This window comes from Penicillium atrosanguineum (genome assembly GCF_028827265.1).
Source record: "Penicillium atrosanguineum strain IBT 20685 chromosome Unknown utg000003l_segment0_segment0, whole genome shotgun sequence".
NCBI lineage: Eukaryota > Fungi > Ascomycota > Eurotiomycetes > Eurotiales > Aspergillaceae > Penicillium > Penicillium atrosanguineum.
In genome coordinates, this window is record NW_026623135.1 from 3,329,044 (window position 1) to 3,349,677 (window position 20,634).

The window sequence follows — 20,634 nt, forward strand, 5'->3', positions numbered from 1 at the left end:
TAGTTAGATTTCTACTATGTCAAAGAATGGCGGGCGGCTTTCTGCTTCGTTATCAATGAATTTCTCGGTTTTCAAATTAAAAGCATCTTCAAAAGTGTTTCCCCGAAAGCGGTATAAATGTAATAACCTTGGAACCGTCAGAAGGCCAAATCTTGATTCAACTCTTACTCGGTCTTTGCATATTGTATATCCCACCTAAACTTCCGAACCCAAGGCGGACTTATCTAAATAAGGATCAGCCAGCTAGCGCCATAAGCAAAGAGAAATGTAGGTCTATACAGATTGGCGGCTCTTTGTTTAGGTTTCGTGTAATTCTCAGGGTCGGTGGCCCCAGGGACCTTTGCTTCGTCATGCTCACAGCTCCAAATTTTTGCATCCCAAGTGTCAAATACACTCAGCATCACTTGGAACTCAAACTATGAGCTTCAATTTCAATTTCGATTTCAATATCTTCATATCAAAAAGCCATGGAGTAACAAGGTCGAAGTAACAAGGTCGAAGTAACAAGGTCGAAGAAATATCCTTCCTGGTATACTATACACCCCACACGCTTGCCCTAATCTCGTGTCAAATCCTCACCGCTCCACCCACCGCCCCAATGCGGACCCGCCAAAGCACTCCGACTCGACTCCATCGCCATTGCTTCCTTCAAACATTACTTACGATAGCGGCCTCTTACCAGCCAGTTTCTATTACTTGAATAGAGACCGAGAGAAGACTCGCTCACTAAAACGCGATTCCATCATCCCCGCCATACCCCTCATCTACCCCTCCACCGAAGCTCTCTGCAACACCTTCCCCCAAAATGTCGATCCCCAACGAAGCCCTGCAGAAGGTAACTATTCCGCGCATTTGAATAAACCTCACTCCTAGATCCGCGTCGCCATTCATCCAGAACCAATATCTAACGGCTTCCTAGCTTCTGCAAGAAATCGAAACCCGCGCAATGGCATCCCAGCAACAGATCGGAATCACCAAGGCCCAGATGACTGCTAAGCAGCGTGATATCCGCATGCTTCAACTGACATCGAAGGAGCTCTCGGACCTGCCTTCTGCGACGCCGGTGTATGAGGGTGTCGGTAAAATGTGAGTCTCTATGGCTTCTTTCTTGCGATGGACGTCTATGAGCAAGGATTCGTGCTAATCACTGATTTAGGTTCGTCAATGTCCCTATCGACGCAGTCAACAAGCGCCTTACCCGTGAGAGCTCCGAGGCCGCTACTGAGATCACCAATCTGGAAAAGAAGCTGCACTACCACGAGACTACGCACAAGAACAGCCGGGAGAACTTGGAGCAGATTTTGAAGTCCGGTGGTCGTGCGTGAGAGGTGTGATGTTTGAGGAATTATCGGCGTGAAGAAATATAAGACAGCGTCTGGAGCGTCTATCCGTGGTAACAGCCATGTTTGTGTTATGGGCTCCAGTACGAGGGATGGAAGCAAAAAGCACATATCTTGATGTGTGGAGATGAAGCGAGGGAAAGATCATCTGATTCTATCCAGCTATCTGTCCCCATAAATGGGAGCAGAAGGTTCTGTTCCGGCGACTTAGATACCCAGAAGTTCTTGTGAGAGAACTTGCATGATGAAGAAAACATACTGTTCAGATCATTCAACCGATCTTGGTCCGTAAGGACTTTGCGTAAGATATCTTGTGGCTATTACAATGTGTTCGAGGGGAGAAACCGTGGAATCTTGAAAGGAAAGGTAGACAAGCATGGTGTAAGACATGGTGTGCTAGTTTGATACCTTATTCATGAAAGCCTTGCGGAATCAAACTCAAGCCTAATGAATTTCCTTAGCCCTGAGACGAGACCTCTGGCCTAGTAGAAATAGTAGTGTACGTAAACAAAGCCATAAAGAAGATTTCTCAAATGATGTCAACAAAAACACTCGAACAAATTACTCGAAACTGAATAAGATAGTGCCTCAATCATATAGATCCTCCAGAGCTACGTAAACCCTCAAAATACCTGACGGACTACTCCTCGTCCTCACAGACACGCAGAAGCTCAACAAGATATACAGGTAACCACATATCTAAATCTACAAACCTCCCAATCCCTAAAGTAGTAACGTACCAAAATCAATCAAAATGGGCCAGCAGAACCTAATTACATCCTTCATCTGGATCCACATCACATGCGACTACAGCGCTTCCGCCACAACCGATATGGAACTCCTCAAAACCGCCAAAGATCTAATCTACAGAGGGTACTGGGTCTCCTCCGTTTCGGAAACCAAGGCGACTGTTGCTCCTGTTCTATCTATCAGCTACGGAGCCCCTTTAATGTTGCGGAAGACGAGAGAATTAAAGTAGACAATATGGTTGACCGTTGGATTCCAGGATCTGGAGGAAAGCAAGGGACTTCCGTTTAATCGGGACGACCTTTTTAAAGTGCCTAGAATGACTGCGGTGAATCAGGCTTTGTAGGGTGGGATGATCCGACTTTTGAGAATGAGGCTTTTAACCCGTTGATTTGATTTACTAGGTTTGGTGCTAGACACTCTCGATACAGGGATTTACTGACATCTTCGTTTTCTAGATTTGATTCGATGGAGCAGGTAGTTCTGTTAAGTTGATCTCTTGCAAATCTATCATATGCTCACTGACGAATTCGAACAATTGGAATACTAAACATTCATCGTAATCTGTAAAGAGAGGGGCCCGGGATACTACTGCAGCAATCCAATCTGGTACCAAGAAGTCCCCGGCTAATGACGACGATAGATACAGCAATGTGATAATTTCCAGACATCACGGCTTCGGCCAAAAGCATGCTCGTCTCTTACAAAAGGCTATATTCAAACTCGTTCAGATGCCGATTATGAATAAGACCATAGCAATGTAACATGACAAGGTACGCTGGAGCTCTGTGTCCACTTGACCTAGAATGATGAGCTAGTAGTTGAAGAATGGCGGGTCTGCAGGCAATGAGATTGAGCTTGTACGGTTCACCCAAGTACCAGTCAACACCACTACCACTATCCTCAGATGAGTCCCTTCAGAGTTGCAGACCGGCTATCTTATCCCACTGGAGCAGATAAACAGCCCTAAATCCCGCCAAGAACCCTAACACGCCCTTCAACGAATGATGTGCTTTACATAAATTAACATAGTGGATCCTCAGAGCACTAGTGCCTCCCGTTTAATCTATTCAACCCGCAATATGTCATAGGCCCAGCTCTTCCACAAAACGGGAGGGCGTGGAGATCCACGCCGTTGTCGTCATCGGTGTACTCTGCTGGGGAGTCTGCATGACGGAGCTCGAGATCGATGACGTGTGTGTGCGACCTGACAGATAGGGTCTATCCCTGCCGTGGGAGGGCTTTGAACACTGGTGACATTCGTGGAGGGGTATTTCTACGTTCTGGATATTTCTAGAATTTGAATTCGAGACGCAAAGGCCTAAGTAGGTCTAGGTTGTTTATCCGGGGGGTCTAGAATACAATACAAGATTTTGGGTTCTTTTCCGGTGGCTTGAATCGGACTTGATGGCCGTCGCAATAGTGCAGTGAGTGGCGGGTCGAGATTATCGCTGCAGGTGATCTGACACAAGCCGTGCAGGGTTTGCATGCTTATCATGGCCAAGTATACTTCAAAAGCAAAATTGGGATCAACTCAGCCCAGAGATGTCGCTTTGCGTGCGTGTTGGATCGACTTTGTCACAGCCCAGGTAAGACGTCAGAAGCCTAGACATGGCTACGATGGACATTCGACGCGAGACTACAAGCCGCGAAGAAAGAGAGATTATAGGACTCTGAGCTCTCCGTTGTCTTTGATGTTTTACGCCATCAATCCTAAGTAGGGATCGGATGACGCAGACTCATCCGTCCTCCAATACCAGGCTATTGCTGTTGTGCCTAATTCTAGCTGCGAGAAATTCCAAACGCGCCGGTTCACCCGCCAATACCGGGAAAAATGCATGATAGCAACAGTATTGTGATTCCGGATGTTAAGTGAGTCGCCGACTTCGATATTCTAACATATGTGCCCTAGGTAATAAATGCCATTGCCAGAAAGTGACCAAAGACGAGCCACATGTGAGGCTATACATGCGCCATAGTCACGCGTGCCTTGGGTCAGGCGCGGGAACACCCGACCGTGTCCCAGGGTTCTATTCTCGGTGCCCGACGTTCGTTTCAAATGTTCATACTTGGGCAGGAGTATGAGGAGGTCAACCCCTAATTTCCGCAGTCCGGAGCTGAACCGTGCACTGGGCGACAAAGAAAGGACAGAATAGCGCCCAGTGTGTTTTAGCATCAGGGTTAGATTCACGTTTCAGGAGGCGCTGACCGCTCGGATGTCGAGGCGTCAGGACTAAGGTATGTGGTACGTTGGCGCGAAATGGAAATCGAATAGACTAGCGCGGAGATATTTTAGGGCCAGGTTAAAGTGGTGAAGTCTCGAGTGAAGGAAAAAGGAAGAGGGGTTTGACCCAAGTGTGGAGCCCCGGGCCTTGTAAGGTGGCTGGAGACGATGATGATATGCCCGAAACCTTGGAAATGTACCTCTAGACAGAGGCTGGGAAGATTGGAAGATTGGGAGATTCAAGATTCAAGGTTTAAAGAGGAAAGATGAAAGATGAAAGGCCTAAATGTATAGTTCTAGAATTCGGAGCCGAGTAACGAGTCTAGTGCAGTGCAGAGGCAAGGAGAAGTATGAGATGCAGCGAACATTCGAGTCGACCGCATGGCCGATGATCCCTGAGGCTGAACTGCCTTCTTCATTGACTAGGCCCAAGTCCCTCCGAGCCTAAGGCCCCGCGTCCAGCCCTGTCAACTCTGACCTGCAATAAATAGATCGAGGACCCGCGTGTCTTGCCCATTCCGCTTTCTAACCTCACTACCCCTCCCCCGCCGCCGAACGCTGATCCGATAAGCAACTCGTATTGGTCTTTAGGGCGAGACTCTCTTGGGCACGCACACTAAGCGTGTGGGCGGATTTTCTTCTTTTCTTCCTTTTTTGATTTTCTCTTCCCTTTTCGTCCCCTTTTCCCCCCTCCTTCACCTGATTTCTGGTGCTCAGTCCCCCCGTCGTCACTCAGGGCCAACGACGTTACCGCCATCTATTTGGAACACCCATAATCCCCAACTATCGATAGCCTTCCCCGAAAATGCCTCGCCCGGAGATCTACTTCGAGGGAGAGTCGGAGGAGTCCGACTTCTCCGAGACTGACATGTCCATCCGCGGCCGCAACGGCCGCACTGCCTTCCACCGCCGCTCCGTCTCCCGCCACCGCCATCCGGAGGTTGCAAGAGAGACCTACTTGGCTCCAGTGCAGCAATCCACACGAGTGTACCGATCAGCCTCGACAGGCGGCCGCCGACCGCGCGAGCACAGCAGCACCCCGGCGGTGATGATCGTGAACGAGCAGGCGACCCGTACAAGCAACGCCAACACCAACAAGCCTCGACGGGTACAGCAGAGGGTGTACGATGAATCTGATGAGGAAGTCCCGCGCTCGGCACGGCGGCGTGCGGCCAGCGGCGTCTCCCGTGAAGCATCACCCCTCCAACAGCAACGCGATTATGAACTCCTTATGAGCCAGCGTATGCTGGAGAAGAGTGATATGCATCAGGATATGGAAATCTGGAAGCATCAGCAGGAGATCGAGCGGCTGGAGCGAGAGCTTGAGAAGACTCGTGAGAAGACCAAGCCGCCTCGCGAAATTGTTGCTGCACCTGCGCCTCCGCCCCCGCCCCCGGCCCGTGAGTCTCGCCTGCTGCGTGACGAGGAGGAGTGGTATGAGGATGAGATTAGTGAACGCCTGCACCGCTTGCAGCGGTTCGAGCGCAAGAACCGGGCTGAGGAGGAGCGCCGACAGGCGGAGCACCGTTGGCGGCTTCAGAAGTTTGAGGAGGCGGAGAAGGATGCTGCTAATCGGGAGGACTTGAAGGCCAAGCTGCGGGCAGAGAAGTTGAAGGAGATTGAGCGGCAGCAGGAGGAGAATAAGGAGCGTGAGAGACTTAGGCTTGAGCTTGAGGAGCAGAAGTTGAAGGAGCTTCAGAAGGCGAAGGAGGAAGAGGAGGAGCGAGAGAAGCTTAAGAAGGAGATTCTTGCGGAGGAGGCTCGCAAGGCTGCCGAGGCTGCCGAGGAGAGAAAAAAGCAGTTGGCTTTGAAGGCTGCTGCTGTCGCGGAGTGGAAGCTCGAGCAAGAGCGTATGGCTCAGCAGAAGAAGGAGGAAGCTGAGAGGAAGGATAAGGAGTTCCGCGAGAGACTGCGTATTGAGTTCGGATACTCCGAGGAAGAGATCGAGGAGATCTTGAAGAAGAAAAAGGAAGCGAAGAAGGAGGAAAAGAAGGAAGACAAGATCGAGTTCGAGGAGACCAAGAAGACCACATGGATCAAGGTATGTCTTCTCTCCGTATAACTCAATTGACTCTCACTAATGTTATATCCAGGTCCACCGCAAGCACCTTCTCCCCGAGACTTTGATGGCCTACAGCCTGCCCTGGGACTGGGATGAGGTGAGTCTTCCCATCACCTATCCCCATCCTCTATCCCGGAATTTACATGCTAACTTTCTTTCTCTAGCGCGATACCAACTACATCATCATCAAGCGCTGGGTCACCGAAGACTTCCAAGAAGAACTCTTTGCGCACTCACGCCGCCTACGCGAAGGCAAAGTCATCGCGCAAACCTCCAGCTCAACCACCGAACTCAGGGTCAACGACCGTAACAAGGACAAGATGTACCTGGTGCGCAAGAAGAGCCCAAGCCGCCGGTTGCGCATGTTCGCATGAGCAGGTCTCAGATCGTGAACAATCTTTCCTTTCTCTTCTATACTCGGTTGGTGCCTATATTCTGCTACAAGACCCGGATTGTTTCTGGTTTGAAATTGCGCTTTATTGTTTCATCGTTGAGATTTCGAAGCTTTGTCACTGAAGGGCGGGACAGTAACGAGATACGAGTTGATGACCTGCTTTTCTTTGTTTTGTTTTTTTTTTTCAGAAGTTTCGAGTTTGGTGTTTCATGTTCATGTCAATCGCATCATACGTTTGTTTTCTATGCCTTGGCTAATCGTTCATAAAATGTATGCTTCCCTATAATTTGCGGACCGTAGATGGTCGAGGGATCAACTCTACAACTTAAATGTGGCAACCGGGCCGGATGCAAGGCTCGGGCGTATGCAGATGCATACGCCCGCTGACGTCGGAGATTATAAGCTATTAATACATGAAGTAAAATCGGCGGTGAATCTATAGACCAATCTCGGTCTGTGCCGCCCATCGCTTCTCGGCCTGCAAGATCAACTCTTCGTAGACTGTCCATGCCAGCGCTGAGCTGAGTGCTTTGCGAGCGATACGTAGACCGAGGCCGCCAAAGAGACTGCGCATGCCGTCCTCGTGGATCATCAAGCGCGTAGCTCTGACCATATTTCCATACTTGGCTGGCATGAGCTGCAGACGGGTTTTCACCGCGTCGAATGGATTGGTCAGGGCCGTAGCTAGGCCGGCTGCTAAGGCACCCGAGCCGAAGTTGATGGTCGAGGATGAAACACCGGCTAGAGGGGTCCCGTCGCTGCTGGTGCCCTTGCTGGTCATTATGGCTAATCGGCGTTTCAGCTGCTCGTAGAAGAGGACGTAGAGGCCGGCGTAGGGGGCATCTCGGGCGGCTGTGGCGCCGAAACCTGCGAAGAGGCCGCGCATGCCTTCGGTGCGGACAATGTCGCGGCCTGCGCCGATGAGGCTGCGGTAGGCGTAGAGGTCGGATTCGTAGCGCACTTTAATTACCGTGACGGGCATCATCACGAAGCCGGCGGCGACGCGGGCGACGGCTCCTGTGGCTAGGTTGGCTGAGTTGGAGAGTTTGGGGAGGGCGGACGAGGATTTATGCGTTGGTGATCCGGCGAGGATGATGGGGGCATTGGCTTGAGCGAGTGTTTGGCGTAGGGAATTGAGACTGGTGAAGTAGAGGGCTGACCCGAAACCGGTGCGCAATGCGGAGGGGAGTGTACCGCGCCATAGTCCGCGTATTGGATGTGGGGAGGAGAGGATTGCTTTGAGGGTTGGGAGGAGAGATTGTTGGGATTGTTGGACGCGAGTCTTGAGGAGATCGGCGGGCTGGAGGAGGATGGAGGATGTCAGGCCAGAACAGAGGCCGGCGGAGAAATGGAAGATTGTTTTGGATGCTTCGGAGGTTTATTAGCTAGGATCGCAGTGCTTTGTAGATGCCATGCATACATGTGGAGGTGCCAGTCTTCGCCGGCACCGCGATTGTGCCGCTGTTGGACATGGCACTGGACTCCGCAGGGTCAACCAGGGATTGTGGCTACCCAGGAAGTTCGCGGTGTGATGGGAGGTTCGATACCAGATCGAACTCTCTTGGAAATCGCGGTTGGCGTCGGAATGGAAGTTTTTCGCGGTTCACCGCATGCAGGCACAAAATTGAGACAACTGCCGCACAGAACCGGTCACAATTGCTGAAGGAATGATGTGTTCTGCATTCCCCAGAATGACGTTTTCAAAAGGAGAAAGCGTCCAAGGTGTGTTTTGATGTGCGGTTGTGCTGTTGTGATATTGAGGTGATAGACAGGAACAGGGTGGTGAAGTCATCGGGTTCCGCGCGCTTGTAAGCCTCGGCGATAAGATGTCGGAAAAGTACAGCCGCATTCACTAGACAGACCAGTCACCTAACAGGGTAGCACATCAGAATCCAGCATTCTAGCTTATAGTCAAAGTAAAAGGCACAGTCAAAGCAACAATAAACCCGAAAACGTCTCACTGACACCGGCATCTCGCGGAGGCCTGTACGAGAACCAATCACTGGAAGCCAATCGCGGCGTGTGTAATCGACGTCACTTGCTGCTGTTTCTTTTCCTCTTCACAACATCCTCAATCCACGAAATGTGGTCTCTTCCCTTCATCCCGTATCCGCCTGCTAAGGCAGGATTCTGGAACCCCGTTACTTCTACCCTCAACTGGTGCGAAGAGGTATGTTGTTTATTGTTGATGCCTTGCGCTTGGCTCTGACAGCTTTCAGGATTACTATGCGACTGCCTACGCCGCCGAGATCGTCAACACCCTGACGAATCTCATGTTTATGTGGCTGGGTATCAAGGGTATAATCAGCTGTCGCCGGAATGGACATGACCAGATCTTCCTGGTTGCCCTCTTGGGGTACTTGCTTGTCGGCACCGGCAGCTTCCTGTTCCACTCCACCCTGAAATGCAAGTGATTCGACCCGTTATCTATGGTCGTGCGTATATACTAACTGCACCATGGTGATGTACAGATCCCATGCAGCTGATCGATGAGCTTTCTATGATTTATACCACCTGCCTGATGTGCTATGCCTCGTTCTCCTACCAGCGCCCAACAAGCGTCCGTCTAGTCCTGGCAATTTCTCTCACCAGTCTCTCGGTCTTCATCACGCTTTATTACCATTACCTCCAAGACCCCGTGTTCCACCAGAATGCATACGCAGTCCTGACCTTCGTGGTGGTCATACGCAGCATGCATACCATGGAGACGACTCTGCGGCCCAGGTGGCGCAAATCTCGCGAAGAGGACCGACTCGAACGTCAGCGAAAGGGTGAAATTGTACCTACCAAAGAGCGCCAACACTTTGAGAATGTGCGCGACACAAAGACCCTCAAGACTATGTGGTTCATGGTCACCTACGGACTGAGCATGTTCCTCGGCGGTTTCCTGATTTGGAACCTCGATAACCAGTTCTGTTCTCAGATCCGCCATTTGCGCCGAACCGTCGGCTTGCCATGGGGTATCTTCCTCGAAGGACACGGTTGGTGGTATGTTTATCCTTGTTCCCTCGCTTATTCTCGGGAACACCCGGCTAACCTTGATACTTTCCAGGCACATCATGACCGGCATCGGTGCATACCTGTACATTGTATGGGGCATCTGGCTTCGTCACTGCCTGAACAATCGCCAGGATGAGTACCACCTGCGCTGGGCGCACTTCTGGCATATCCCCGAGGTGATCCGTACTACCCCATTGACCGAAAATGGGGTGGCCCGAGACAAGAAGTCCACCTAATACAACCAGGCAGGAAGATGCAGGCCTTTGTGTCACCTGTGGTCCAGGACCGGCTGGGATCAGTGTTTTCGTGATTGGCGACTACGACTTGCCCAGATTGTGACTGTCCTGGTAGTCCATACGGAATAGACACTCAATCATATGTCTATTTCTCGTTCTCTCTTTTTGGCTTTTTGATCTGGTTGAGGGGCTGATAGAGTCCCCCGCTTCGCTACCATTGATATGCTTCGTCCCGGTGACGGAAAATCTTAGCTGACTATAGAGATACCTCGTGCCTGGTGCACACTCAGACCACTCCACTGGTGAGAGGGAAATCGTGGCGCAAGGTTGTTGCTATAGATATGTGGTGTTGCTGATATCCCTTTTGGTGGCTTTGGACGACGCATGAGTTACCCATTTGTTTTTATTACGATATGAAAAAAAGGACATTCAGATACCCTTGGGTATAGATTCTCATCTTATATTTGTAATAGGGGCCACGGCTCTAGCCGGGGATGCAGGCAGTCGAGATAAACTGCCGGGCTACTTCCAAAAGTGCTGATGTATTTACAAAGAGCGCCGACTTAGCTCACAGCTTCGACCCGGGGTCCGCCTTCTTAGGTCGACGAGCCGGTGCAGGGACATTCTTCAACCATTCCGCATCGACAGTCTGCTTCTCAAGCTTAGTCTTTTTGTTCCACATGGACCGGAAGCTCTCTTCCTCGTCTTTCCAACGTCTCAATTCCGGTGCCAGCCAGCAAACCGCTGCATCAGCACACTCGTTCACAGCCTCCTGCGCAAGCAAATGCCCAAAGTCCTCAAGGAAAACATCACGCACTCGACCAGCGGCAACACCACCACTACCGCCGAGACCCGTACCCGTATTGGAAAGCTTGTCAGCCCGCATATCAGGCATACACATATCTGACTTGCCCGCAAAGATGTAAAGCACACTAGGACGGAGGTGCGGCAGCTGCGCGAAGATACGCGCCGGCTCCGGTCTGTAGAACGGGTAAGAATCTCGGTGGTTTTCATCGAGATCTGGATGGGTCACCCGATTAACAGGCTTACCGCTTCCAGGGACATGGTTATAGTTTGGTCGTGAGAAGGTGAAGACCTCCTGGTGCAGTGTGGTCCGCAAGGTGACAGGCGGGTTCTTCGCATCGATGGGCTTTCCGCCGAGCGAGTGAATGGGTGTTGGAAGATCGCGCAGGCCGTATTCCACCCAGCGATCTAAGACGCGAGGGTCCCAGGCCTGATAGAACGGACTACGTTTGAATCCCTCCGCGGCAGCCTTGCGTGAGGGCCAGATGTCCCGGCGGTGGGTGGAGAGCTGGGTTGTCTTTGCAATGATGCGTTTGTTCTCGCGCAGACTGAATCCATCCAGCTGAGTGGTTTGACGCTGAATGACTGGATCGAGTAGCACTAGGGTATGCAACAGGCGGGGGTGCATCAAGCTTAATTGTGTACTACAGGCTATTAGCGGGGTTGAGAAATGTGGTTGCAATCGGGTACTGACAGATGCGCGCCTCCCATGCTGTGTCCGATACCGATGATTGGTCGGGGCATTTCAGCCCGTTTAACGTTGAGGAGATGAAGCAGGTCGCGCGGGTGGTCGAACCAGCTTGCTGGTTGGTTGTTAGTATACTGCTTGGTGGCGGATGGATTCAGGTTTACCTACGGTCGTTTCCTAGGGAATCTTCATTGATCACGCTGCTTTCTCCTTGCCAGGCTACGTCGGCCATCCAGATGCTTCGAATGCGGAATCCGGCTTCTTGGGACCGAGCGTGGATTTCCTCCCAAAGAGGCTCGTATAGTTCCTGTTCCAGAGATTAGACATGAATGACAAGGTAAGAACAGCTTGTATGCGATCGAACGTGAATATTTCAACTCCGGAGAACATACTTTAGGGAACCCATTGGCGTGTGCAGCGAGAATCGTCACATCGCCGGGTTGGGGATTGGGGTTGTTGAGCGGAATGTATTGTTTCACTGCCAGTTTCAAGGGCTCTTCCTGCTCATTCGCCGTGGCCCCAGGGTATTCGCGGATATGCTGGGATTCCACGACATGATTGACGATGCGAAATGGCGACGACATGGTTAGTGATGGAGTATGGGGAAGACATTCCGTCTCCGCGGGGAGTAATAAAGGATGGAGACCGCGGTGGAGACGAGCCGAGGCCCTTTTGACGCCGAGTGGCATTGCACAGCCGCCCAACTGCCGGTCCCACTGTTCCTTCCTGCTGTATACTCTCATCTACCACCTTTCACCTTCTATCTTGTAGGGTTCTTGTCTTCCGGCAGGTCGATGTTGGTGTCATGCCGATGCTCGAGAATAAGAAGGTACTCTTCTACCAAATACCTTAGACCTTGTAACCTCTACCTAGGAAGAGATGCGAATAGATCTGGTCACCATAGAAAGATCCACTCAAGCAAGTATGAAATCTGCAAAAATGGAAGGATTTGATATAACTACTACTAAGAGATCATTTCTTGCTTTCACTTTCGGTTTGAGAACAAAGCCGAGACAGTTAAAGTGATTTGTATATCCTCTCCCAATCACGTGACCGGGCGTTGAGGCTCTTACGCGTAACGCGTCGCAAAGTTGTTCCCCACAGACTTGTCTTGACATCGCACAACGCCATGGCGCTAGACGAGGACCACAAGCTCTTCGAGCAGTGCCGCGTTTGCATCGTCTGCTCCAATGACCTCCCTCTCGAAACCGCTGAGCAGGTACGTACTACTCCGACAGAACGCGCAACCCGCAACTTGCGATTCGCGACTAACAGACTCGAATCAGCTCGCGGCTGTGATTGAAGAATATGGCGGCGAACCCTCTATCCACGAAGCCGGTCCCGATAAAAATGATACGATCGAATGCACGCATATCGTGTCAAATACCATCAATTTCCTCTCGTACGACCTCGCCTGCAAGGCTTTCATCCCGGTCGTCAAGCCGTCATGGGTACACGTCTCCCTGGCCAAGCGCAAGATTGCCAATCCTCGCCAGCATAGTCCGGATCCGCGCCTCTTCTTGAACGATGTGGTTGTCACCTGTGGTGATATCCCCGAGGGTGACAAGGATGCGATTATCGGGGGAGTGTTGGCCAAGGGTGGCCTGTATAGCTCTCGAATGACCGGTACAGTCACTCACCTGGTAGACTTGACAGTGGACTCGGACAAGGCACGTCTGGTGCAAGCAAAGAAAATGCGCGTGAAAATTGTGCTTCCTCATTGGTAAGTCCTACCTCAGGTTCCCCGATGACTCGTGTTGACGCGACATAGGTTTGACGACTGCCTGAAACTCGGCCAACGCATCAATGAACGACCATACATACTTCCAGATCCCGAGATCTTGCGCGCCGGCCCCGATGACCCAATCAAGTCGAATGAAAATAAAGGCCTGGTGGGTGCCTCGACCGCCGACCCATCTGTCATACCGACTTTGAACGGCGCATCGCGAAATGAGAATAGACCTAGCGTCTTTGAAGGGAAATGCATCATGCTGTCTCCAGATCTGGGAATCGGCTCGCGGCTTCTCGAGTCCATCGAGGCGGTGCTCAAGCAAGGTGGTGCCAGCGTGACAGGAGATATCAACGACGCAAATTGGCTTGTTTGTCGATTCCGAGACGGTTTTGTGTATCGGACGGCTTCACGGTTGGACAAGATTGTCGGAAACCTGGCCTGGCTTTTCCATCTGATGACTTTTAACGAGTACACAAGGCCTCTGAGTCGTCTTTTGTTCTATCCAGTGTCACGTACCCCGATTCCTGATTTCCAAGGTATGAAGATCAGTCTTTCCAACTATGTTGGTGAAGCCAGAATCTACCTCGAGAACCTGATCGAGGCGGCGGGTGCCCAATGTACGAAGACGTTGAAGCAGGAGAACACCCATCTAATTACGGCTCATGGGAACAGTGAGAAGTGTGCCGCTGCGAGGGAATGGGGTCTCCAGGTTGTCAACCATTTATGGTTGGAAGACAGCTACGCCGCATGGAAGCTGCAACCCGTCTCAGCGCCACGCTACAACCACTTTCCCCCGCGGACCAACTTGGGTGACATTGCAGGCCAGAAAATGCTCGACCCCAAAGTGCTTGAAAAGATCTTCTATTCTGTTGATGATACTGAGCGCTCGAGTCCGCGGCCCGCCATGAAAGACAAAGACCAGAATACGGCGGAAGTGAAGCCTCCCGCCGATAAGCGACTCAAGGAGGAAAGCAATGTTCCTGAGACTACTGTGGGGACACCGCAAGCACATGGGAAAACCTCTCGTCGACCTTTAGATAACAAAAAACCCCAAACTCCCGCACGGTCTCGGCTGATTCCCGACGATAAGGAGAACGAGACGCCCTCGACGGGCAGCAGCCGCAAGTCCAAGGAGGTGGCTACCGCCAAGCTCCATGGGTATGCTCCGGACCTCGCTCTGTACGAAAAAGAAAGGAAGCGGGTCGGTGGTGTTATCTATGGTGGGCGACGCAAATCTGACGAGGATCGAGTGTCCGTGTCCGTGTCCGTGGCCGTGACCGAGAACCCCAAAAAGCGCCGCTCAGTTGAAGCCGACGATGCCGAGAGTGACAACGAACAAGCTGCGGAGCCTAAGCGGCAGAAGAAGTCTCGGCCACCTATTTCGATGCACTTGATGATGACCGGCTACCAAAAGTGGGTTGGAAAAGGGAATGAGAAGAAAGAAGATGCTGATAAGGTATGTAAACGCTATGCAATATGCAAGACCTATGCTAACGATTTCAAAGCGAGCCCTTCGAGACCTTGGTATCATGGTGGTCCAGGATGCCCATCGATGCACTCATCTCGCTGCGCCAACAATTCTGCGTACCACCAAATTCGTCAACGCTCTGGCGTATGGACCGATTATTGTTAGCACCGATTTTGTCGACCAGTGTCTCAAGACAGACGAGCTTCTCGACCCAGCTGACTTCCCACTGGTGGATAAAGGAGCCGAAACGAAGTACAAATTCTCCCTCGCCAAGGCTTCGGACCGGGCAAAGAAGAATAAGAACAAGCTTCTGCACGGCTTCCGCATTTACTGTGTCGAAGACATCCGTGGTGGATTCGATGCCTTTAAATCGATTGTCGAAGCCAATGGCGGAGAATGTCTGCTCTTCCGTGGGCGTCTTGCACTGGCCAACAACTCCCGACGAGAGGAGAGTGATGACGAAGATAGCGAAGTGGACGATGTTGAGCCCGGTCGCCACGAAGTCTTTCTTCTGAGCAGCGCGGAATCCAAGCATGCGCGCCTCTGGCCCCGATTCCGTCAATTAGCAGGCGACGTCAAACGAAACCCAAAGATCGTGCGAGTGGACTGGTTACTCGACATGGCCATGTCACAGGAACTGCGCACCGCCGACGAATATGAGCTGTCGGAGGAGATGGTCGGCAACGAAGACGAGTAGGCGATGCGATCGTCTCGATAATTTCCCAGGTTTAGCCATTGGGCATGTACAAGTTAGAGACTGAGCGTTTTATCACGAATAGCCATGATTCCATCCAGCACTGCACATTATCTAGAAGAATTTGACACCTTCCTGGCCTTCGGCACCGAAGACCTGCGCCTTGCCGCGCTTAACCAAGACATTCAATGCCTTGAGCATGGCATCGTTATCCATTCCATGGAATTCTAAACCATTGTTAGCATAACTTCAGACCAGATCAAGGATCTCAAAGTACACAGACCTTGCGAAACAGTCCCATCCCCCTGCACCAATTCATAAACCGTCAAAATAACCCCCCGCTGCCCCGTCCCCTCAACCCAATCCGCAATCGTATCCGCCCACTCCTCAGGCCTCCTCCACCAGATCCACGCCGTAGACTTAGGGGCCTGGTTCCCGGACCCCTCGATCCACTCCGCGCGCCCATCGCCGCCTTCACTCTCACTCTTGGCCATCCAGTCAATCACAGCGCGAGCCTCGCGCAGGTCTAGTCGTTTGCGCAGCTGGGCGTTGTGGAAGAGCGGCGTGTCAATGGCTTCGATTAAAGAGAGTCGGTATTGGCGGTGGTGACGACACCATGCTTGGATTAGGGAGGACCATTTTTGGAGCTGGGAGTGGCGGGTGTTGGTATTTGGTTGCGGGGTGAAGAAGGGTGGGAAGTTGTAGGTTGCGGGGAATGCGAATGCGGTTGATGTTGCTGTTGTCATGTTGGGGATGCGAGGGGCTATGTCTATGAGTGGAAATTAAACAAGAGAAGGAGAAAAGGAGAAGTGGGGGTCGCAGTTGAAAATGAAGTTGAAGTTGAAGTTGACGTTAGAAGTTGACGTTGAAGTTGAGATGACGATAAGCAGAGAGCTCGGGCGGAGCCAATCGGAGGTGGGGTTGCAAATTATTCTCGACTTCAACTTCAACTTCAACTTCAAACTTCACCTGGTAACTTGCAACTCACCAAGTCAATCCAACATGACTACCCCTCCGCCGGTCAAGCGCCAACGGCGCGAAGAATACCGCCGTGAGCTGGCCGCGCAACAGGCCTCCGGTCATGGCGACGCCGAGGTCAAGCTGCCTCAGAAGAAATTCTTCCGCCAGCGCGCGCATGCGAATCCCTTCTCCGACCACCAACTTGAATAGTACGTGCTTCTCTTCGGTGCTAAAAATGCCGGTTCTCAGCTCTACAGACGAATTGGAGCTATATCAAGAGACCTGAGCTAATAGGCTTGCCTTGAATAGCCCTCTTAGCCCAGCGCACATGGATTGGTCCTCACATTACCCAGCCTTTGTGGACGCCGATCCCTCTAAGACAAATCTCGCCGGTGCGCGCAAGTTGACGAAAGATGTCGAGGTTGTCGACATTGGATGTGGATTCGGAGGGTTGCTCATTGGGCTGGCACCATTGTTACCCGAGACCCTGATGGTCGGTAAGTACTACTCAGTTCAAGACCTAGGTAGCCATGAGACATATACTTACATCATTCCAGGAATGGAAATCCGCATATCGGTACTTGAATACGTCACCTCCCGAATCCAGGCCCTACGCGCACAGCAGCACAGACTGAAGGCCGCCGCCGCATCCCAAAACCCAGAGGCCGCTACCGCCGAAGTGAACAAGGCCGCCGAGGAAACAAATGGTGGAGCTCAACAGGCCGAAGATGCCGGTACAATGACCTCCATCATCCCTGGCAACTACGAGAACGTTGCTGGAATTCGAAGCAACACCATGAAGTTCCTCACCAATTTCTTCGGCCACCACCAGCTCTCTAAGATCTTTATCTGTTTCCCCGATCCCCATTTCAAGGCGCGCAAGCATAAGGCGCGTATTGTTTCCGAGTCTCTCAATGCCGAATACGCTTACGTCTTGCGACCTGGCGGTTTGTTGTATACCATTACCGACGTGGAAGAATATCACTACTGGGTATTGCGGCATTTCCAATACGGGACTGATGAGGACGGGGAAGCTGAGCGGAAGGTTGGAGGGATCAAGGATCTCTGGGAACGGGTCTCGGATGAGGAATTGGAAGCTGATCCTTGTGTGCAAGTGATGAAGTTCGAGACTGAGGAGTCCAAGAAAGTTACCCGTAACGGTGGTAACAAGTACGTCGCGGTGTTCAGACGCAAGCCTGACCCCGCGTGGGTTTGAGCGTTCTACGCTGATTCTATACTTTCTATCACAATCCCCGGTGTGTAGGCGCTTCTCCGAAATTTCTAACATGCATTGAAAATACCACGAATGCTAAACAACCTGAATACCTTCGCTCATGCCACCGCATTCTATATCATAAATAAAATCACAAAACACCGAAAAGGGAGATAGGAACACACATGTAGAAGCGAAATATGCAACCCGAAACCCCGAAATCAAAGTCAGTAAGTCATCAAGCAGTAAATTCATAACATAGCGTGCAACTGTGCATTGAAAGATGAATAGAGCTTTAACACATCCCCGGTGCCTTGAGGCGAATTCCCTCGCAGCGTTCGCAAATCGCCAGCTGCACGGGACCTCCGATGATACGGCCCTTGGCTGTGCGTTTTGGCTCGCCCTCGCGAACGAAGAAACGTCCCTCGGAGCCAAAGTCGTCGCCGCATTCGTGGCAGACAAAGCAACGCTCGTGCCACTGACCGCCGATGGCGGTGATGACCACGTCGTCTAGGACGTGCTGCTTGCAGCCTAGGCAGCGGGAAGCGGTGCGGCGAGAGTGGCATTGGAGGCACCATGCGAAGCCGTCTTTTTCAACGAAGGGTGTTGTAGAGCTGAAGGGCTATTGGAGATATTATTTAGCAGAGCATCATCAAAAAGATAGAGAGTAAAACGTACATCACCACATTCAGCGCAGAAGAAGTGGCCGACGTGCCATTCAGCACCGCACGCGACTACAACTTCGCCTTCAATGGGGGTTTTGCAGCTCTTGCAGCGGGGGCTGAACATCTCGTGGAAATCCAGATGGCAGTAGAATCGCGGGACTCCGTCATCATCTTCTGGGTGATTCGCACGTCTTTCGTCCCGGCTGGCTACAGGCTCCTCGTAGAAGGCAACACATTCAAGAAGAGTCTGGCAATGATGACAGGTGAAGCATTCCGGATGGAATCTGCATCCGCCAGCAGTCACGATCTTTCCAGAGATACCGTGGGAGCAGGCCTCGCAGCTGGCAGTCGGAACGCCAGACCGAGTGTATGGGGTATACGTGCGGTTCTGTGCATCTTGCGCCTGGCTTCTTGGGGCAACCTGTCGGCTGTAACCATTTGTTGACGGCAGGGGTCGCATAGACTTGGGTTGCTGCTGGGTGGGTTTGCTGTACTCAGCGATGGTCGGCTCCTTGATGTCGGGCACGCTGATAACTGGAATCGGCGGCGGCGGCTCCGACACTTCGATTGTGGGCGCTGCAATCTCAATGATGGGCACCGGAGCAGCTGGCGCTGAGTTTTGGCGAACGGGCTTTGGTTGATCACTAGGTTGCCATTTCGGGTCGAAACTCACGATTGGGCGTCCGAATCGATCGCTGACAGCTGATGGCATAGGCAATTTCTCGCTTCTGTCGGCCAGTCTTTTGCTCGTGGCTGCCCGGATGTCATCACTTCGAATCTCTTTGCCATCTCTCGTGGGAACAGGTGGTTGGGCCTGAGAAGGAGGCGGCGACGGAGCTGGAGCGTTCCTAATATAACTAGGGCTGTGTGATTGGGTGGGAGTGTTCTTGTGAATATCGAACCGGGAGATCTTGTCCTGCACGGAACCACCTGATTTGCGATCACGCAGCCAAGGCAGAGGCTTTGTTGCACGTGGAAGAGCGTTGCGCGGCTTATTTTTCAAAGCCGAGGAGTCAGACCTGGAGAAGTCAGGCTTGACTTCCGCTATCTCTTTAGCTGGGTCGCTGGGCTCTTCGTAGATGTGATCATCCGGGTTCCTGAAAACGCCCTTTGAGGAGTCTCCGCTAACTGTCCGAGGCTTGGGTTCAGCATCGACAACGGGCTGGAGCGGTTCCTCCCCGGGCAATGCAAAGTTGACCTTGAGGTTCTTCTTCAAAGTGCCAGCCATGGACGATCGCTTCCGCTCTTTCGAGTCACGGCTATCTGCGAACTCCGGGCTTGAATGACCACTTGAAGATCCCGGCGAAGCAATTGAATGTTGGAAGGTGTTGGAAGACTCAGAGTTCTTTCGAGACGGAGAACGGACGGATCCGTCCCTGTTGGTATCCGGATTCCGGTATGGCGCATATGGGTTCTTGAATTGTTGACCAGGGTTCTGATGCATCCACACTAACTCCGTAGCCTCATCCTGGGCAGCGTGATGAATGCGCACGTCATCCTCGATACCCACCTCCTGTAACGCGTCACGTAAAGATCGCACTTCTTCCTTTTCCTGGTGTCGCTGGCGACTCTCTCGATAAGACGGGACTGGTGACGCGGCCACGGCCACAGGACGCGAAAACACTTGCGAAGGGAACACGTTCTTGCGAACGGAAATCGACCGTGGCTCTTGTGCTAATGGACGGCCCGACGGCCCACCCTCTGGGGTCTGTGACGTTGATCGACGGTGAGACATAGCGCTACCCGAACGAGGATTCTCTTCGGGGGGGCTGTCGGGTTGTCGATACATGGAGAAGGCAGATGCTGCGCGGGGAGGAAGGTTATCTTGAAGATTGGAAGTCGACACCGCTGACCTGCCTGGAATCGGGCGAGATCCAATAGGACGACTTGGTTTATTTGTTCGTAGGTCTTTTAAATAATTCGCTTCATTGATATTGAATTAGCGTCGTTGTCATGGATCTTGCAAGTGCAGGCTCTAGGGGCCCCTAGTTGTGATTGCAAGGGAAAGTGGAGATTGTAAAGCAGCATACCCATCTGGTCATTCGACATGAAAGTCGGCCCAGGAGGAGAAACCTTCCGCTGGCCTAGAGGTTTGGTATGTGTGTGCATCGTGGGATGTAGGACAGCAATGTAGGGAGACGCGATGTCCGATAAGTAGCTTAAAGGCGATCTGCGATTGCGGAGTCCAAAACAAACAGCGCCGCGGCAACGCCAATTACTTTCCTTTTCGGGACAGGGCTTAGGGCTAGCTCCACGTGCGCATTTGATACATTTGTTCCCTCTACATCTACCTCTACATCTCTAGGAACATGTGCTATAGTTATACGTCTGTTAACATTCCACTACCTGAAGCATGGTTCAATATTGCTGCCATACCAAGTCACCATCCTAGACCGCACTTATGACT

General features: G+C 51.9%; 10 protein-coding genes across 10 annotated transcripts; 6 read left to right on the forward strand and 4 right to left on the reverse strand.

Annotated features, from left to right (window-relative positions):
* Positions 1-805: 805 nt before the first annotated feature.
* N7443_004678 (putative prefoldin subunit 1) lies at positions 806-1,325 on the forward strand (the record flags this gene model as incomplete). The annotated part of the gene is made up of 3 exons (XM_056884734.1): positions 806-835; positions 920-1,086; positions 1,157-1,325. 3 exons carry the CDS (start codon positions 806-808, stop codon positions 1,323-1,325), a joined length of 366 nt encoding a protein of 121 aa, XP_056743012.1.
* Positions 1,326-2,094: 769 nt separating this feature from the next.
* N7443_004679 (uncharacterized protein) lies at positions 2,095-2,319 on the forward strand (the record flags this gene model as incomplete). The annotated part of the gene is made up of 1 exon (XM_056884735.1): positions 2,095-2,319. One exon carries the CDS (start codon positions 2,095-2,097, stop codon positions 2,317-2,319), a length of 225 nt encoding a protein of 74 aa, XP_056743013.1.
* A 2,797-nt stretch (positions 2,320-5,116) lies between these two features.
* Positions 5,117-6,747, forward strand: N7443_004680 (uncharacterized protein; the record flags this gene model as incomplete). Its single annotated transcript, XM_056884736.1, has 3 exons — positions 5,117-6,352; positions 6,405-6,470; positions 6,538-6,747. The coding sequence occupies 3 exons, from the start codon at positions 5,117-5,119 to the stop codon at positions 6,745-6,747; spliced, it is 1,512 nt and encodes a 503-aa protein (XP_056743014.1).
* Positions 6,748-7,203: 456 nt separating this feature from the next.
* N7443_004681 (putative mitochondrial carrier protein) lies at positions 7,204-8,239 on the reverse strand (the record flags this gene model as incomplete). The annotated part of the gene is made up of 2 exons (XM_056884737.1): positions 7,204-8,135; positions 8,188-8,239. The coding sequence occupies 2 exons, from the start codon at positions 8,237-8,239 to the stop codon at positions 7,204-7,206; spliced, it is 984 nt and encodes a 327-aa protein (XP_056743015.1).
* Positions 8,240-8,850: 611 nt separating this feature from the next.
* Positions 8,851-10,003, forward strand: N7443_004682 (ceramidase; the record flags this gene model as incomplete). Its single annotated transcript, XM_056884738.1, has 4 exons — positions 8,851-8,937; positions 8,987-9,173; positions 9,239-9,755; positions 9,820-10,003. 4 exons carry the CDS (start codon positions 8,851-8,853, stop codon positions 10,001-10,003), a joined length of 975 nt encoding a protein of 324 aa, XP_056743016.1.
* A 568-nt stretch (positions 10,004-10,571) lies between these two features.
* Positions 10,572-12,079, reverse strand: N7443_004683 (putative toxin biosynthesis protein; the record flags this gene model as incomplete). The annotated part of the gene is made up of 4 exons (XM_056884739.1): positions 10,572-11,451; positions 11,502-11,610; positions 11,664-11,802; positions 11,888-12,079. 4 exons carry the CDS (start codon positions 12,077-12,079, stop codon positions 10,572-10,574), a joined length of 1,320 nt encoding a protein of 439 aa, XP_056743017.1.
* Positions 12,080-12,624: 545 nt separating this feature from the next.
* N7443_004684 (uncharacterized protein) lies at positions 12,625-15,392 on the forward strand (the record flags this gene model as incomplete). The annotated part of the gene is made up of 4 exons (XM_056884740.1): positions 12,625-12,714; positions 12,782-13,218; positions 13,267-14,683; positions 14,733-15,392. The coding sequence occupies 4 exons, from the start codon at positions 12,625-12,627 to the stop codon at positions 15,390-15,392; spliced, it is 2,604 nt and encodes an 867-aa protein (XP_056743018.1).
* Positions 15,393-15,503: 111 nt separating this feature from the next.
* On the reverse strand, positions 15,504-16,135 carry N7443_004685 (ESCRT-II subunit protein VPS25; the record flags this gene model as incomplete). The annotated part of the gene is made up of 2 exons (XM_056884741.1): positions 15,504-15,616; positions 15,673-16,135. 2 exons carry the CDS (start codon positions 16,133-16,135, stop codon positions 15,504-15,506), a joined length of 576 nt encoding a protein of 191 aa, XP_056743019.1.
* A 256-nt stretch (positions 16,136-16,391) lies between these two features.
* trm8 (tRNA (guanine46-N7)-methyltransferase) lies at positions 16,392-17,565 on the forward strand (the record flags this gene model as incomplete). The annotated part of the gene is made up of 2 exons (XM_056884742.1): positions 16,392-16,558; positions 16,659-17,565. 2 exons carry the CDS (start codon positions 16,392-16,394, stop codon positions 17,563-17,565), a joined length of 1,074 nt encoding a protein of 357 aa, XP_056743020.1.
* A 292-nt stretch (positions 17,566-17,857) lies between these two features.
* N7443_004687 (LIM domain protein) lies at positions 17,858-20,336 on the reverse strand (the record flags this gene model as incomplete). Its single annotated transcript, XM_056884743.1, has 3 exons — positions 17,858-18,184; positions 18,241-20,150; positions 20,258-20,336. The coding sequence occupies 3 exons, from the start codon at positions 20,334-20,336 to the stop codon at positions 17,858-17,860; spliced, it is 2,316 nt and encodes a 771-aa protein (XP_056743021.1).
* Positions 20,337-20,634: the final 298 nt, after the last annotated feature.